The 17,295-nt window shown below is 43.2% G+C and overlaps 1 protein-coding gene across 19 annotated transcripts in view; it reads left to right on the top strand.

Annotated features, from left to right (window-relative positions):
* The window catches only part of LTBP1 (latent transforming growth factor beta binding protein 1), a 394,177-nt gene that overhangs the window by 269,531 nt on the left and 107,351 nt on the right, over nt 1-17,295 (top strand). For all 19 annotated transcript variants that reach the window (XM_036262366.1, XM_036262365.1, XM_036262362.1 and 16 more), the window contains 2 exons: nt 9,944-10,066; nt 16,561-16,683. In XM_036262366.1, the coding sequence (XP_036118259.1) occupies nt 9,944-10,066; nt 16,561-16,683 (246 nt within the window). The remainder of the gene's footprint in view (nt 1-9,943; nt 10,067-16,560; nt 16,684-17,295) is intronic.

Below are 17,295 nucleotides of genomic sequence, written 5' to 3' on the forward strand. Positions count from 1 at the left end.
AGGACAGTGTGACTCAAGGACAGAGATCAAGGAAAGATTTGCTACAAGATGAGGGATAGACCATGCCAGACCCTCTCGGTCTATTAAAAATGGTGGCCCAGTCTTACAATTCTGGGACGACATTTAGGTATTTTAGAAAGGGCAGTATCCGTAGGCTTAGCAAAAACGGTCCTAATTGCAAAGCTTTGGACTCACCACCAGGCCACACGAGCTGTATCAGGTGCAGGTGGCCCCGTGTCCTGAACCTCACTCCCATCCCAAGAATCTCTATCAATGGACTTGAGAGATGTTGATCTTTGGGGAGGAGAAAAAATATATATATTTTTTTATTAATTGCTTATTTGATAAGAATGTGTTTATGCAGTCTGCTTTGGTAGGAAAGTGCATTTGGTTTTAATTTTCCCGTTTGGCATACATTTTCTAGTGGTCTGTGACAACTCCATTCGTGTTCTCATTTTCACATACTGATGCATATTCTAATCCAAGGGCAGGGCCTGAACTTTACCTTAAATAACTGAGTGGTGGTATGAACACAGCCCTGATTCATGAATTTGCTAATGGAATGTGACTGACCAAATTGGCGAATGATTCTCTTCCATATAAATGCATTTATCTAGATTGGGTAATAATAATAAATGACTTCTCACAGCTAGATGTAGGCAATCAGTCTAATTGGGACCACTTTGCTCCAGTTTTAGTGACAGAAACACAGCACCTCAGTTAAAAGTAATTCCACTTTGCCAACCAGATTAGCGGAACCTAAGCAGAAATATTAAGTCACTGTGTTACTCAGCCGAAGTCACACACTTCGCTGCTTGTGCCAAGCAGTGGCTTTCCTTACTGCATTCCTAAGGTTATGTATTTCCTACTAAAAGCGGGCAGTGTGATTTTTCCTTCTGTTCTGGGCAAACTGTTAGTCTCTTTGTCACCTGTAGATCAAGCTTCTCTGTGATACAATTTCAGTTCCATCCGTTGCTCGACTGGGCTTGCACGCATCTCAATTTCTCGTGGGGGCTTTTGCAGATTATACCAAAATGGATTTTCCGTCGTAATTTTTTATGGTAGTAGAGCTTTCAGATGTTGAAAAGTTGAGCATGACAAAAAGCAGATATTGCCACAAACCTTTGCGCTCACACTGAGCCAGGGAATGGGTGGGGTTTTTCTCTGAACCCTGTCAGTGCTCATGAGTCCCTGGCTGTATCCCTTTGCTTCTGTTCCCTTCTCCAGTTGAGTTCTCAACTCTGTGCTCGTGGTACCCCAACATACTTTCCAGAAGGTGTAGCCCTTACTTAATTGTATCTTTGAGATGATAATCTATTGTTTATTCATTCATTTAACAGTTGAGGTTCTACTACAAGCCAGGCATTTCTGTAGACTGGGGATAGAGAGGGAACAAAGTAAATTTCCTCCCCGCATTGCACTTCTACTCTAGAGCCGTCGCACTTACAAATGAACAAGCAGTGGGGTGTGTGGGGTGTCCCGTGTAGTGAGTGCCAGGCAGGGAGGAGAAGCAGCATGAGAGAGAAGAGGTGGAGATACCGTGGTGGTCGGACATCAGTCACTTACAAGGTGTCCCTTGCTAACCATTTGCTTTCATCTCAGTTATTTGTGATGGTGGCATTTCGTATCCTTTAAGTTCAGATAATTTAGGGTACATTGATGAGAACATTAAAGACTTTAAAAAGTTCCCAGTTCTCGCTGTTTGAAGAGGGGTGCTCCACTTGGCATTTGTGCGTGGTCCTCTGGAGAGATAATTGCTGCTTCACAGTGTTGTTCTGTTCCATCCGACTAGCAGCCTCCTCCTCCTCTCCTCCCTCTCGCCGTGGGTTTTAAAATTATGTAATTAAACTGGTACAGTGTTGTACATAATAGTACTTTTACTTGGCATGGTGCTTGTTTTCTTTCTTCCTTTTTTCTTTTTTAATTTGTCCGTCTTCATCTGACTGGGCTCATTTTTCTGTGACATGGTTTAATTAGGAACTAAGAATTGCTCTTTTGACCCTTGAATTCTGCAGGGAGTTGATGCCAGTTACACTTTCTGATTCTTTCACAAAACGAAACGGTGAACTCGCTGAAGCCGTTAATGGCCTCTTTGTCTTCATGCCGTATGCTGGGTCTTACTGATTGATGCTTCTCCTCGACTTATGGATTAGAACAGCAATGTTTGGGGCAGAAACTGGAAAAGTGTCAGCAGGTGTTGTCACTGGGAACACACTCTTTTTTAGTGTTCAGCCCGGGACACACAGTCCTCATTCTCAATAGCTCATTGTCCACTTTCAAAAGATCTCTCTCTTAGTGTTTTCTGGCAACTCTGTTGGCTCCTCTGTCAATGTAGCTTCTTCGTTCAAGTTGTGGATTTGGTCCTCTCCTGAGAGACACTTCCATCATTCAGCACTGTGTTCCTTGGACCTCACATTCGGCCTGGAGTTGTTGCCCATTTGGTCCTGCCTCTGATGACTATTTCATCACCCTGGGTTCTGCCTAGTTCCAACTGGCTTCTCCAACCAGGACTTTTCTTGAGGGAAGCCAGCCTGACAGGTACTCAATTTACAGGTCTCTCTTGACTCATGGAGAACTAGCCTGACCCCAGCCCAACTAGAACCACTCCCCAAAGGAAATTATCCAATATTTAATTGCTTAAAGATCCCATTTCCCTGAATTTAGATGGATTTGGGACTGTGTGACTGCTTTGAAGCTCAGTTTTAATATCTGCAAAATGGGGTTGAAATACTTTCTTCATAGGGTGTATTGTCAGAACTGAGTAAGTGATACAGGAAGGACACAAAGAAGGACCCAGTCAATGCTACAACCCTTCTTTTCCCTGCCCGGTTACCCTCCCTTTATCTCCCTTGTCCTGAACTACAAGAAATGCAGTAATCACTGATACCTGTTAAAGTAAATTACATGTTGAGTTTTTCTGTGTAACTGTCACTTTCTAGCTTTCTTGATGCTCTTCTCTTGTCGTTTTTAACTCTTCCTACGTCCTAGCCTTCCCTATGAACTTGAGTAATCTTACCTCTCATAGTTTCCTTTCAACTTCTCAGCATTTTTGTTTCGCTGGAATATACTTCTTGAGAGTCATGGTGCATCTCTGCAGGATCATTGATCACTCCTAACAAATGTTACAGCTTCTGCAGTACTGCCATTCTCATTCTTCCCCTTCATTTTCTCTGCTCACCTTCACAAGGCACAGTCCCTGCCCCCTGGTGGGTATATATGCGGCCAAAAGCCCTTTTTAGGGTGGCTTGGTTGTCTTGCTTTAGAGTTGAGTCTGTGACAGACCATGTCACCCGGGAACACAAATTTCTTAGATTATTATCAGAGTAATCCTTTTTTGTCAGCCCACAATTAAGCTGATGATGACTTGATGACTCCCATTGACTTTTTCTAAATGTAATAGGACTTAGGCATTTGAAGAATTTAATATCATTCAATCCATTGACAACAGGTTAGCCTCGGTCTAAATCAAAACCAGGCTCAGAGAACTTGCATAATAAATATGGAGAGCTAATTGTTCTAAGAGTTCCTTTCACACTAGGATTTATTTTCAAATTTTAAGATTCATTGTTAACCATTATAGAGTATATAAATATTCAGAGACTATCTGGAATTGTGGATTTTCAGCATACACACACACACACACACACCCCCACACATGAGATGGCAACTGAGTGTACCATCTACCTTTTGTGAATATTTTAAAATGTCAACATCAGACACTTAACCCCTTAAATCATTATATGCCAAAGGAGTCTGTAGTTGCTTTTGAGGACCTAACTATATGTCTGCCAGATGCCAGAGAAGATCTGAAGTTTTAGAAAAGCAACATGAAACAGAGTTGAATGTGGTTAGCGGGGGGGCAGGGTGGGGGATTGGGGAGGTGCTATTTAAGGCTACAAACTTGCAACTGTTGGTAAATACACCATGGAGATCTAATGTACAGCATGGTGATTATAGAAAGCAGTACTGAATTAATTATAAATTTCAAAGAGATGAGATCCTAATTTTTCTCAAACAAAAAAGAAATGATAGTTATGTGATGTGATAGAGGTGTTAGCTAGTGCTACTGTTTTGCAATATTATAACTATCAAACTATCGCTTCAACTCATACAATGTCATATGTTAATTACATCTCAAGAATACCCCCCAAAAAACGACTTTTGTGAAGGAAACATACCTGCATGGGAATAACAACAAAAAACTTCACTTTATGGAGTTTATAAAGGGCTTTGACTTTGTTGTTGCTTTTGAGCCCCCTGGAATTCATCCCTGTAGTACAGATAGAGAAACTGATTCCCAAATAGCTAAATAGGCTTGCTCAAGGTCATAGGTAACACACGGCAGTGCTAGGGCAGGGTCCTCTTTCTCCACAGCTGGTGTGGGCTGGCGCAAGCTCAGGGATTCTGGAGTCTGAGATGTCAGACATGCCCATACATAGCCCAGCTGGATTTTGCTAAAAGAGAGATGTGCTTTTGGAAAGGTAAGGTAAGAAGCAGTGATGTGGTGGGATTAGTGGATTGATATTCTGAGGCTATCCTTGGCTCTTTATCTGGGACGTGCTTAGCACTGGCTCTTTTCCAGTCCTGAAAAGCAGTGACGAGTCTTTGAGGAACATACATGTTTGTAGGCAGCTACTGCATACTTGAACTTGGTCAGAATTGACAGCGGCTGAGACCCTGAGGTTTTACTGGACCTCAGTGCGGTTGAGCTGTTGCGTCACACTGGCCTACCCAGCATGCGTCCCTTTGCCGTGCTTGCTGCTCTGCGAATATGTCTCCTCCTCATCTGTAGTGTAAAAGACTGCGTGAAGAATAGTGAAGAGGTAATTGAAGTAATGGCAGGGAGTAATCCTAGATTTTTATGTCGCTGTAGTGGTAGAATAAGATATTGTCTGCCCATATCAGATGGTACTCACTCACGAAGCCCATGTTGGTTAGTCAAGAATTAAATGAGCCCTGGCCAGTTTGGCTCAGTGGTTGGAGCGTCGGCCCATGGACCAGAGACTCCCAGGTTCAGTTCCCGCTAAGGGCATGTACCTCGGTTGCAGTTTGTCCCCAGCCTCGGTTGGGATTGTGTGGGTGGCAACCAGTCGATGTGTGTCTCTCACATTGATGTTTCTCTCTCTCTCTCTCTTCCTCCCGCTCTCCCTCCCGCTCTATCTAAAGATAAATGCAAAAAAAAAAAAAAAAAATGTCCTCCGGTGAGGATAAAAAAAAAGAATTAAATAAGGCTGAATGGACTCTGAATGGTTCACAGTGTTCACAGACTCATCTCCTTGAAAGTACAGGCAGTCATGCAGGTGGATGGTTGCTCTGGAGCCAATCCTGACACACCCCAAGGAGCTGACAAGCGAAGTGGAAGGGAGGAGGGGTGTACAGCACAGCCTTGGGCTGACTGGTGTGAAGGCAGCCACCGAGTACCCTCTGCGCCCTAGAGCTCAGGCCTGCAGGAGGGCTTCAGGCAGTCTGGTGGGTTCCCGGGATACTAGGCAGGGGAATTTCAAAGGGGTTCCTGACCCAGATGAAATACATCCCAAGGCAGTGAGAGAAGTTGCAGGTGGGATTGTCGGGCCAGCTGGGAGTCATCTCCGTGAAGTTGTGGAGGATGGAGAGTTGCCAGCAGCCGCGGAGAGATTGATGTCCTCATTTCCCCGGAGGAGGAAGGTGGAGTCGGGAACTAATGACCGATGAGCTTCATGCTGATCTTGACAAACAACTGTAGACTGCAGGATTCAAATGATGAGGTGAAACATTTTTAAAAGGAAGTGATGATCATAAGAATCAGCCAGGGTTCAGTAAGGGCAAATGATGCCAGACTGTCGTGACTCCTCTTCTGAGAGAGTCATGAGAAGAGTGGGTCAGGGACCTCTGTGGGCAGTTCTCGTTTTCTGCGCGGCGCTTGTTCCAGGCTGTCAGGGTGTTATAGACGACAAGGGTGATGGCACAGTGAGGAGGAGTCATAAGCTTGAAACTATCATATCCACAAAGTGCTGGCCTTATAAACCCCCAACAACTTCCTTACTGTGGGAGGTTTTAATTAATTTATTGAATGGCAAATGCCAAATTTTGCCCCCAAAGCATTTTTTTTTTTTTAATTTGGAAGCCATTTTTCTGTGGACACATTACTGTCCATGATAAATTTCCCTTTTGAACTCATTAAGTATTGGCCCTGTGAGAATTTGGGTGATATGACTCTTCTGTAAGACTGTAATCTTAGAGTAAAAACTATATTGGGTTTTGATCTCCAATATAGAAAACCACAGACAACACTGTCTGCCTCTACTGCAGGGGTGAGGGGCTGTGAGTGATGGGCGGCGAGGTGGGCAGGGACCACCTTGTTTCCCAAGGCACTGGTCCTCCCAAGGGTTGGAAGTAAGGATTGTGGGGACCAGCCCTCCCTTCCATACCACGTAGGTTAGTCAAGTTTGTGTCCTTGACTAAACTGAAGATCACTGGAAACCACCGTAAGTTTTTAAAGTAGAAGAGCAACCACTGATTAGATTTGCACTTTAGAGCAAGCATTGATTGGGTTTGTCTTTAGAAAGATTCCTCTGGCTGTTGGTTGGACAATGTTAGGAGAGGGCAAGACCTGAAGTAGAGAAGTAAGTTAAAAGACTATGACAGTAATGTGAGTGAGAATGGTAGACTAGGACTGAAATAAAATGAAGATACTTGAGAGACATATGAAGGGAGAGTTGATATGACTTGGTAATACATTGACTGTGGGGAAAGAGTGAGAAATCTGGAAAGAGGGATGCCCATGTTCCTGACTGGCACTTGAGGGGGTAGTGGCATTGTGCATTGACATGGGAGGTAGTAAAAGGTGGAGGCAGTGGGACAGATCAGCTTTGCCCGTGGAGACTCAGAGGATGTTTATGGGACATCCAGCAGAGATGTCTCATAGACAGACCAGCTAGATGCCGGATCTGCAGTTTAGGAGACAGGTCTGGTCTCAGGATGCAACACTGAGCTTATTTTACCTCCACCAGGTGAGGCTCCACTCTAGATACATTTCTTCTATATAGAGATTCTTCTTTAAATTGTGATATGATTGACATATAATGAATGCTATATTAGTTTCACGCGTGTAACATAGTCATTCAATATGCATGTGGCAGAATGCTCACCACAGTAATTCTGGTTAACTTGGGTCACCATTCATAGTTAGAAAAATGTTTTCTTGTGATAAGTGACTTTTAAGATCTACTTTCTTGATAATTTTCAAATATGCAGTACGGTATTATTAACTCTAGTCACCATGCTGTACATGATGTTTTCGTGACTTATTTTATAGCTGGAAGTTTGTACCTTTTGACCCCATGTAGAGATACTCGAGCGGTATTTCGCTATATAGTTGTTTCCTTAAGGGTTTAAGCTCCATTAGGGCCAAGTGCTCATTGAATTCAAACTGTTCTGTGTACATGGAAATGATTGACTTGGAAGGACTCTGGTTCCATGCAATTACGTCTGTAACAAGTAAAGAGAAGAAGAAGCTCAGCGGACCAGCCTAGGTATTTCAGGCATTCTGCGTCATCGCTCATCATGGTAGTGGCCAGACAAAATAGAACTTATAACTATCTCCTGCATAGTAATCCCTAATGTCTGTTCATTTACTTGAGAGAAATATGGTCTTAAATGGATTTTGCTATTACATTCTGCAGTCCAGGGAGCCACATTGCCTGGGGCATGAATAATTAAACAGAGCAATCCATACATTTTTTTTCAACTTGTTAGCATTTTTGCAACCAAACCAGACGCTAGCCTTGACATTTTCACATTGCTGTCAGGAATTTCCGTGCTCAGTGGCGAGGCTCATTCTGCCCATGATTTACTTTGCCTTCAGAGTTTGGCCTATTTCTAGTCATTTGCTTTCCATGTGTACAAAAGTGGATGCCCACACAGGAAGGATGGGTAACGCGGCAGTCTGGAAGTGCTCTTCTTGTTGTTCCGGAGAAGAGTCAGTTCCCTGTAATTAATCATTTGTGAAAGCGAGGTAGACAGAGCACCTCGGCAGTGCCCGTTGGTTGCTTGGCTGTTCTCACCTGTGCGCACAGACACCCCTTTCTTTGCCTTCGGTAATCCTTTATTTCTGAATCCTATTGAAGAAAGATAGCGTACAGTTTTAAAGAAATGTGGAGCAAATGAGTGCACGCTGAGTTCTGGATTGCTGACCGGAAATGAGATCGCTGTTGTTCAGGTGTTCATGACGCCGCCGGTTAACATTGAGGGTAGAAAGCTGCATTGCCTCTGTGGTGAGCATTGTCAAGTGACGTGGATGCCACCAAGAGCCCTTTCCTCCTCACGTTTGTCTGCATTATGCTTAAGTTGCATGAAGGGACAGACTGCTATACAGTTAAGCCTAAACTGGGATGCTGTGTGTTTTCTTTTTTTAAAAATCTTAATTGTTGAGAGTATTACAGATGTTCCCCCCTTTCCCCCCCCTTCTCCCTTGCCCCACCCACCAGGTTCCTACCCCACCCCAGGCCTTCACCACCCCCCTCCGCCCCCCCAAGATTTGTCAGTCTATTTCATGTTTCCATGTCTCTGGATCTATTTTATTCATCAGTTTATTTTATTCATCAGATTCCACAAATAAGTGAGATGATGTAGTACTTGTCTTTCTCTGATTGGCTTATTTCACTTAGCATAATACTCCCCAGGTCCCTCCATGTCATCTCAAAGGATAAGAGATCTCTCTTTCTTACAGCTGCATAGTATTCCATTGTATACATGTACCAGTGCTTTTTTTATCCATTTGTCTATTGATGGACACTTAGGCTGTTTCCAGATCTTAGCTACTCTAAATAGTGCTGCTAGGAACATAGGGGTACATATATTTTTCTGATTGGTGTTTCAGGCTTCTTGGGATATAGTCCTAGAAGTGGGATCACTGGGTCAAATGGCAGTTCAATTTTTAATTTTTTGAGGAAACACCACATTGTTTTCCATAGTGGCTGCACCAGTCTGCATTCCCACCAGCAGTGTACTAGAGTCCCCTTTTCTCCACACCCTCGCCAGCACTTGCGATGATTATTTTTTACATAAATGCTGTGTTATCAAATAAAAAAAACCAAACATATTCTCTCTCTGTTTCTGTCACTGGATTTTGTCTATGACAGAAACTTACAGTCAGGTTACAAGGATGGCTTTGGTGTTGACCTCGACTGAATTCAGATCTCTGAGCCACCTTTCTCTAAGTGCGTGGCCTTGGGCAAGCCGTTGCATCTCTCCCAGTCTCGGCTCCTTCCTCTCTGAATGGTTAGCTGGATTTTGTTAGGGTCAGTGAGCTCATGTAGGTAAAGCCTTTAGTGCCTGCACGCAGTTAAGTGCTTGGTAACGATTTGCTATTATTGTTTTATCTGCCTCCTCACCCAATGTCACACCTTCAAACTGCCCCAGGAGGCTTAGGCTTGTTCCCAGATTGGTTGGTTTTTATGGCACTGATTTTATTAGAGTTTTTTTCACCTGACGATTGCAGTTTTTCCTGCGGTTTCTCTGGGTCACGAGTCATATCTTTTGCTTCTGTGAATCCTCACGTCTGACTGAACTCATCAGGTCCTCCTGGTGGAGCTCAGCCATCCTCAAGTCCTGGAGCATTGTCTTGGGGAGGGGACAGGGGACGTCACCCCAGAACTGCTGTCTCCTCCGCTCTCCTGGCTGCAGCCAGCCTTCGACCGAGTTATGCACAGAGCACGTTTGGCTCCTTTTTGAGTTACTGTGTAGGAGGTACATGAAGGCATACGGAGAGCCATCTTACCAGAGCTGTTTTCCTCCCGAGGGCTGATTTGAAGCGTATCTTAAAGAATCTGTGCCTCTTTTGACAATCCACTATTTTTTTTCTAAGTAAATTCAACTTTATTCATGTTTTATTTCTTTTTCCTCTCTTCTCTTTTTTTTTAATTTTTTTTTTTATTTTCCTTTCCAACACGCAACATTCTTCAAGATGTGGACGAGTGCCTGGAACCACAGGTGTGCACAAATGGCACGTGCTCCAACCTTGAAGGCTCCTACATGTGTTCGTGTGACAGGGGCTACACCCCCACGCCGGACCACAAGCACTGTAAAGGTAAAGACTGGGATACTGTCTCTGTTTTGTTTGAACTTCCATTAAGAATAGAACGGAGTAACTGGCCGCAGGAAAGGGAGCCACACTACCTGTCACTTATGTCCACTGAGCCACTCGGCACACACTTTGGTTGGCCATCTCTGAAAGCAGCTCCTGCTCGCGGTGAGATGCAGACCGTCTCTACATAAAGGAAGACACGTCTTTTTATTATTTATTTATATATATATTTTTTTATCCTCACCCGAGGACATTTTTTCGTTTTTTGTTCAGGTTGAGTGGGAGGGAGGGAGGGGGGGAGAGAGAGAGAGAGAGAGAGAAACATCAACGTGAAAGGGACACATCGAGTGGCTGCCACCCGCATGACCCAACTAGGGCCGGGGACAAACTGCAACCGAGGTACGTGCCCTTAGCGGGAACCGAACCCGGGTCTCTCTGGACCGCAGGCCGACGCTCTGACCTCTGAGCTAAACCGGCCAGGGCAGGCGATGTCTTTTTAAAAGGCGTCTATCAACCATAGATTAGCTTATTTAATTTTTTCTGATTGTGTACATAATATATACAGCTGAACGACTCTGCGGATGTACTAAAAACATGGAGTTGTATACTTTAAGTAGGTGACTTGCACGGTATGTGAATTATATCTCCATGACATTGCTATTAAAAAAACAACATACAGTAGAAAATTTGGCAAAGCAGAAAGGTGAAAAAGATAACCAAATCATAATCTCATTCATAGATCTTTATAGCTCACGAGTATTTTCCTTTATTTCTTTCTTTCTTCTGCCTTGTTGAAACAAGGCTACCAAAAATTTGGTTGCCTCCCACACGAACAAAAAGGGGAGAGAGAGAACACAGCTCATGAATATTTTATATAGTTACGTTTTTGTGTACGATTTTGAATCCTGCTTTCTGTTACTGCGTAGTATACGTAAGGAACACGCTTTTCAAAATTATTTTAAAAGCCTGCATGGCGCGCAGTGCGCCTCCGTAGCACCGTGTTGTTGCTGTTCTTCAGGGCCGAGCATGTTTCCTCAACTTCTCGGGGGAAACAACCCAGAAAAATGTAACAATCTCATTTTGTAGAAAAGACGCCTATGCCTGAATCTTAGGATAATTCCTTTATTCACAAAAGTGGAATTATGAATAAGATGTTCCGAATGTTTTTTGCTATTTTGATAGATCACTAATTTCTAATTGTTAAAATGTAATTTTTTAATTGTCAAACGTTTTCTGTTTCTATGCTTATTTTCTTTAATCCTGAACACTTCTATTAAACATTAATTTCATTGCTAAGTAATATATTTATAATTATTTTGTAACTTCTAATGAACATTAAACATTTTTTACTTACTCTTTTGTAAACTTATGTTTTTAAAACAAAGTATATGAAGGTGCGCGCTCTCTCTCTCTCTATATATATATATGTATATATTTTTCGTATACCTTTATTCCCAGTACCTTACTACAGTTTGTCTAAAGTTTCCCTAATTTTCCTTTTTATCATTCTTTTTTAAAAGGTGTTTTAATTAGTTTTCTAGTTAAGTCTATGGAGTGTTTTCTTTTGCTTCCTGCCACTGTTTTTATACACAAAAGCATGCTCTTTCAAAGGGAAAAAGAAAGGAAATAAGTAACATTTTTCTTCTTCTTTCTTCTTTCCCGAGTTTCTCAATGTAAACAAAGGATCTCGGTTAATTTCTCACTGTGGTCGGGGACCAGTAAGCAGACCCCTGCCGCCCTGCCCAGGGAAGCATCCCCACTGGCAGCAGGGGTCCCAGACACCTGAACCGGGCGCCTCGCTCCTGCTCCCTCCGCGCAGCAGAACACCAGCCCCACCTTCCCCTCCTTCCCCCTGGCTCCCTAACCAGGCACCTCAGACCAGTTAAACATGAGAATCCCTGAAAGGTGTTGTTTCTTCCCTCATGCAAGGGTTGGTGGTGGGTGACGATCTCACGCGTTAGCAGTCATTGTTCATTTTTACTTGCTGGCTGTATTTGTTTATTGTCATGCATCTTCTTCCCAATTTGCCTGCTTCTTTTCATCGGCTTACTCCTGAAAACTCTCGTAATCTGTCCTACCCTTCATGTTCCAAATGTATTGGTCACTACTGCTCTCTCCAGCTTGCACGCTCGGACCCATCCAAACTGGTGTCACCGCTGCCCAGTGGATATCTGCGCTTGTCCTGACCCAAGCACTTGCTGGTCACTACCCTCCTTGCACACCCATCTTCCTCCCCGCTGCCCGCCTGAACCGTGGTCTGCCAGGGGGCCGTCATGCAACCTTGGCTAAATAACCTCAGATTTCCAGATCTCCCATCACCCCTAAAGTGTTGGGATTGGAGTCTAGATGGATAACGTCAGAGTAAATACATGCGGAATGAATGACTCATTACCACTTTCTTATTCTTGTCCGTGGCCATCCCAGCCGAGGCTGTTCCTCTCTGAGGAGTCTCCTCAGCACCCCAGAATTCATACCATCATTTGATGCCACTCCTGGGAACACTGATATTTTTGGATCTGTGCGGCAGAACCTGTCTTTATCCTCCCTTGTCCTCCTTTCCCGTGCATCGAGGGTCCAACGTGTTCCAGGCACCGTGTTCAACTGCAGATGTTACTGAGAGCTACCGTCTCTCAGAGAACTTGTATTCCTGGGAAGAGATGCAAACCTGCAACATAATTGTAGACAATAAAGTTCCAAGTGATGAAGGTTAACATCATCAGTGGTGTCCTGTGAGTGTCATGTACCCCTGACATTGTGAGGACTAGGGGACTTCACCCTGTGCCTATAACTTCCGTCTAATCGTGAGGAAAACAACAAACAAATCCAGACTGGGGACACCGTGCAGGATTCTGGCCCAACACTCAGGACAAAACAAGAGAACAAGAAACACGAGGGAAGACTGGCTGGGGAGACAAGACTCCTAAATGCAACGTAGTACCCGAAATTGAACCCTGGAACAGAACGTTGATGTGAATGAAAAAGCTGCTGAAATCCAAATAAAGTCTCGAGTTCCATTAGATAAAGAAAGAGAGAAAAGGCAGTATATCAGATTCTAGCTTGGACATTCAGAAGCTGTGCGAGCGTGGCTCAGTCCCCTACTCCATTAACTCTTACTTGCTCATCGGCAAAAAAGGCAAGAGAATGGTCACTGCTGGGTTGATGTGAGGATCGTGTGAGCTCATACAGGAACAGAGATAACACATGGAGAATGGGATCATGTAGGGGCAGATCATGACACGTTGTAGTTGATAATGTAGATGATGATGTTATTTACCAAATTATGGGTGTGTGCAAAGTTCTGTTAAAGCCAAGACGCGTGTGGCTGATTCTGCTTGCGTGCTTCTGGGGTAGCTTCACAGAGGTGTTGCTACCTGAACTTGGCCTTACAATATTGAACACAAAGGAGAAGAAAGTTTAGCTGGCAGAGGAAACAGCGTATGTCAACGTGTGGAGGTGGGGAAGGCTGCTGCCTCCACTTGTCATTTCCCCCTTGCCATGTATCCGATTCTCCTGGTGCCTTCCATTACAGTCGGGTGCAGCCAGGGAAGATCCCCACCTTGCCCTGGCCGGCGGCTCATTTGGTTGGAGTGTCATGTCGTACACCATGTCCCCGGTCAGGAGGCATATGGAGGCAACTGATCAATGTTTCTCTCTCTCTCTCCCCCTCCTCCCCCACTTTCTAAAATCAATAAAAACTTGTCCTCGGGTGATGATTTTAAAAGAATCCCTATATTCTTTAGAAACCTACATATGCACTAAATGTTTTCCTTACCAATCAAAGCCCTTCCTTGTTATAATAATAAATTATATAACATCCTTTTTTCTCATCTTTTCCAAACCACATCAGCTCACAGATGTAAAGTTCTTCCCAGATCGTAAATCTTTCCCTTCTCTAACATTCCAGCAACCCTGATAATCTCACTTTGCCGATGGTCCTAAATACTGACTTTTCGTCACCTCACTGAATGTGCTGACAACCTGATCAGGTTGTAAATACATTACCTAATACATTAATTTATTCTTGCTCTCTCTTTGCATCTGTACGTTTTAGTGCCATATGTCCTGTTTATAAATAACTAGTCTCTTTTAACTTGGAGCTGAACTTGTCACCTTTTTTATGTTCAAAATGTCCCTTAATTATTTTTCACAGAGAATAATATTTTCTTTTCATCTCAGGGCACAAAGGGAGAAGCTGTTGGCCCTGCATGCCTGTTTTATTAGAAAGCTTTCTTTTATCATAGGCATTTGGTCCCTCATCTGAAAACTGCCTTTTGATCTGAAGAATTAAGCTGCCTCTGTTCCCCTTGGTTATTTTAAAGACTCCGAGATCACCTTATTCAAGATAACTGGGTCGCCTCAAGTTATTCCAAATGTGGACGTCATTACTTATAATGAATTACTTCTGATGGTCTTCCCGATACAAATGAGGAGCTTATGTAAGATGTCTGGCGTAGCCGGAGGTGCTTGGAGTGGAGGACCAGTGCTTGGGGTAGACATCTTCACATGGGAATGCTTAATTTGTCCTCTTCTTTGAGAGAATCAAAAAGAGTCCAAGACACTAAAAATGCCGTCAGACATTACGTGAGATCCAACGAGCGACATGAGCTGTTGCTGGTCTTAAGTCCTTGAACGGAGAGATCGCAAGTCTTTTGCAGAATGTGCTGAAAGCAGCTAGGGTGTGGGCTGTTCTTTGCTGTCGACCTTCCTGAAGCTAATAGACTTAGAGTTTTGGAAAGATATAAAATAATTTCTCTTTTGGTAGACAGTAGTTGGCAGCCAGGACTTATTTATAAAGAAAAGGGATCAATACCACAAAAAGTGAAACAAAAGTTTCTAGCACACTGGTTTCTATATAAAATTAAATGAATAAGAAACAAATTCCCAAATTCCAGTTAGATGAATAGTTTTTGTGAGTTTGTTTTAAAGGAAACATTAGATAACCCAAGACCTTGCCTATATCAGGATAAAATTCAAAAAGTTAATGCCTCACTTTTTGAGCAAAGGTGCAACTTTGCTCAGGAAACAGGTAATTGTCAATAATACGTAAGGGCAGGACTGTATAGTTCATTGAGTTCTCCAGGGAAAAACTTTATTTATTTTTTAAAAAAAATTTTTTTATTGATTTTAGAGAGGAAGGGAGAGGGAGAGAGAGATAGAAACATCGATAAGAGAGAACATCAGTTGTCTGCCTCCTGCATGCCCCCACATTGGGGACCTGGCTCACAACCTGGGCATGTGTCCTGACCGGGAATTGAACCGGCGACCCCTTGGTGCATGGGTCAACGCTCAATCACTGAGCCACACCAGCCGGGCCAGTGAAAAACTTTTAGATACATTTTAAATATGATCTTTTTGGAAGAAAACAGTAATCAGACATCGATTGCTAGGACTTGGTTTCCTTAAAACAAATTCGGCTCTTCTTAGGTTAGGACTCCTTTCTCCCTCCCCGAGTATAAAGGGCTGGTGTGGCTTTCTTCTGTTCCAGACACAATTATCTAATTAGATCAGAACAACCTAATGGCCAAACAGGAGCACTTAGGAACCTAACTCTGCTTCTGCCACAAGTGTCCTCAAGTTGTCCACGAGGCCAGTTCTTTCTTCACTTGTGTGAATTGGTACACGTGGCAATTTCTAGAACACTTATAAAGAAATATATTCTTTCTCAGTCAATAGCTTTATGTTTAATCGAGGCATTTAAATTAAGTAAACTAGAAACCGCAAAAATAAAAAATTCTCATCACTTTCTCTTCTGACAGTCCAGCGTTGGCATGACGTCCATGCGATAGCATCATTTCACTTGGTTTTCCTTGCTTCTTTAAAAATAGGTTCAGTGCCTTCTAATACAACTGTTTGCTCGTAGGCTTTTTCAGCTTCTTCTAAATATGGGAGAAATGTTTTTTTCTCTCCATGACTGCCTACAATATGGTTTTGTTTTTAAAATTCTTGGTGGAGACTTCATTCCGCCTTCTTTCGTGAGATGCTAGAGGGCTACCAACTGCCAGTTGTCGCTATTTTGTGCTTGAGGTTCTGTCTTCTGTTTTCAACTCTAAAATATTTTATATTGTATTTCTGCTGTAGCCAAGTATGGGAGAGATGGCGAAGGGCTTCACATTATGTTAGAAATAGCTTTAACTTGCTCGTAAATTTAGCATCTATTTGTAACTTTTTCCGTTCTGCATTTCAGCTACTGAAGTCGATAGGAGGAACATTAGTTGGCTGAATCGTACGAAAATTTACAGTGTCTCATATAGAAAGTGCTGTTATTTTTGTAATAATAACCCCAGAATGCACTGTAGAGAACATTACATTCTCCTGGGTAGTCCCTTTTTCTCTATTTATGGACATTTTTTGGCTGCTGTGGGCCATGCCCTAAAAGGCCAGCCCGCAAATGGAAGGCCCGGAGGACAATGAGCTTGGTTGACCGTCGCAAAGTTGAGCTCAAGGGATCTTCTAGCTATGACCTAATCTCAAACAGTTGTCATCGTTTGTGTTTACAGATATCGATGAATGTCAGCAAGGGAACCTGTGCTTAAACGGGCAGTGCAAGAACACCGCGGGCTCCTTCAGGTGCACCTGTGGGCAGGGGCGCCAGCTGTCAGCAGCCAGAGACCAGTGTGAAGGTAGGAGTGTGGTCTCCACGGAAGAGCCTGGCCTGAAAAATGCGCACTCAGGAAAGAGTCTTTGAGGAACGACATAGGTGGTTGCTGTATGGTGCCAGACAGCGGGGGACTTACGCTTATGTCAGGAAAGTCAATGAAACAGGATGGAAAACGTTCCGATTGGGAAAATATGTCATTAGTGATCAAGTGGTTGGGCATTAATATTAGTAAGAAACATGACTGCTGTCTGTATTTCCTTAACTACAGAAAACCAGTTTGCTTGAATTCACTGGACAGTTTCGCATGCCCGGATTCCTTCGATTGGAAGGGTGTTCTCTCCGCCGGCCTATGCGGTGCAGTGTTGATGACCTCAGCTTTTATGTGTACTCAGCTTTATAAAACATTTCCTCTTAAAAAAAAAAGCAAACTTTTCATCAAGACTGAAATAGTGTCCTCCTTCTACTCAGAGATCAAGTTTGTGAAATACATCCTGTTCCAACAAGTCATAGTGAGGATTTTGGACCTTTCTGGGTTTGACCTTAGACTTAAAAGGAATTTCATTGAACTAAATATAAAACCACTTCCCAATAAATGTATGCTTTAAAGGGTCATGTTATCACCTGTGACTAAGCA

Source organism: Molossus molossus, unplaced genomic scaffold (assembly GCF_014108415.1).
Source record: "Molossus molossus isolate mMolMol1 unplaced genomic scaffold, mMolMol1.p scaffold_m16_p_15, whole genome shotgun sequence".
Lineage (NCBI taxonomy): Eukaryota > Metazoa > Chordata > Mammalia > Chiroptera > Molossidae > Molossus > Molossus molossus.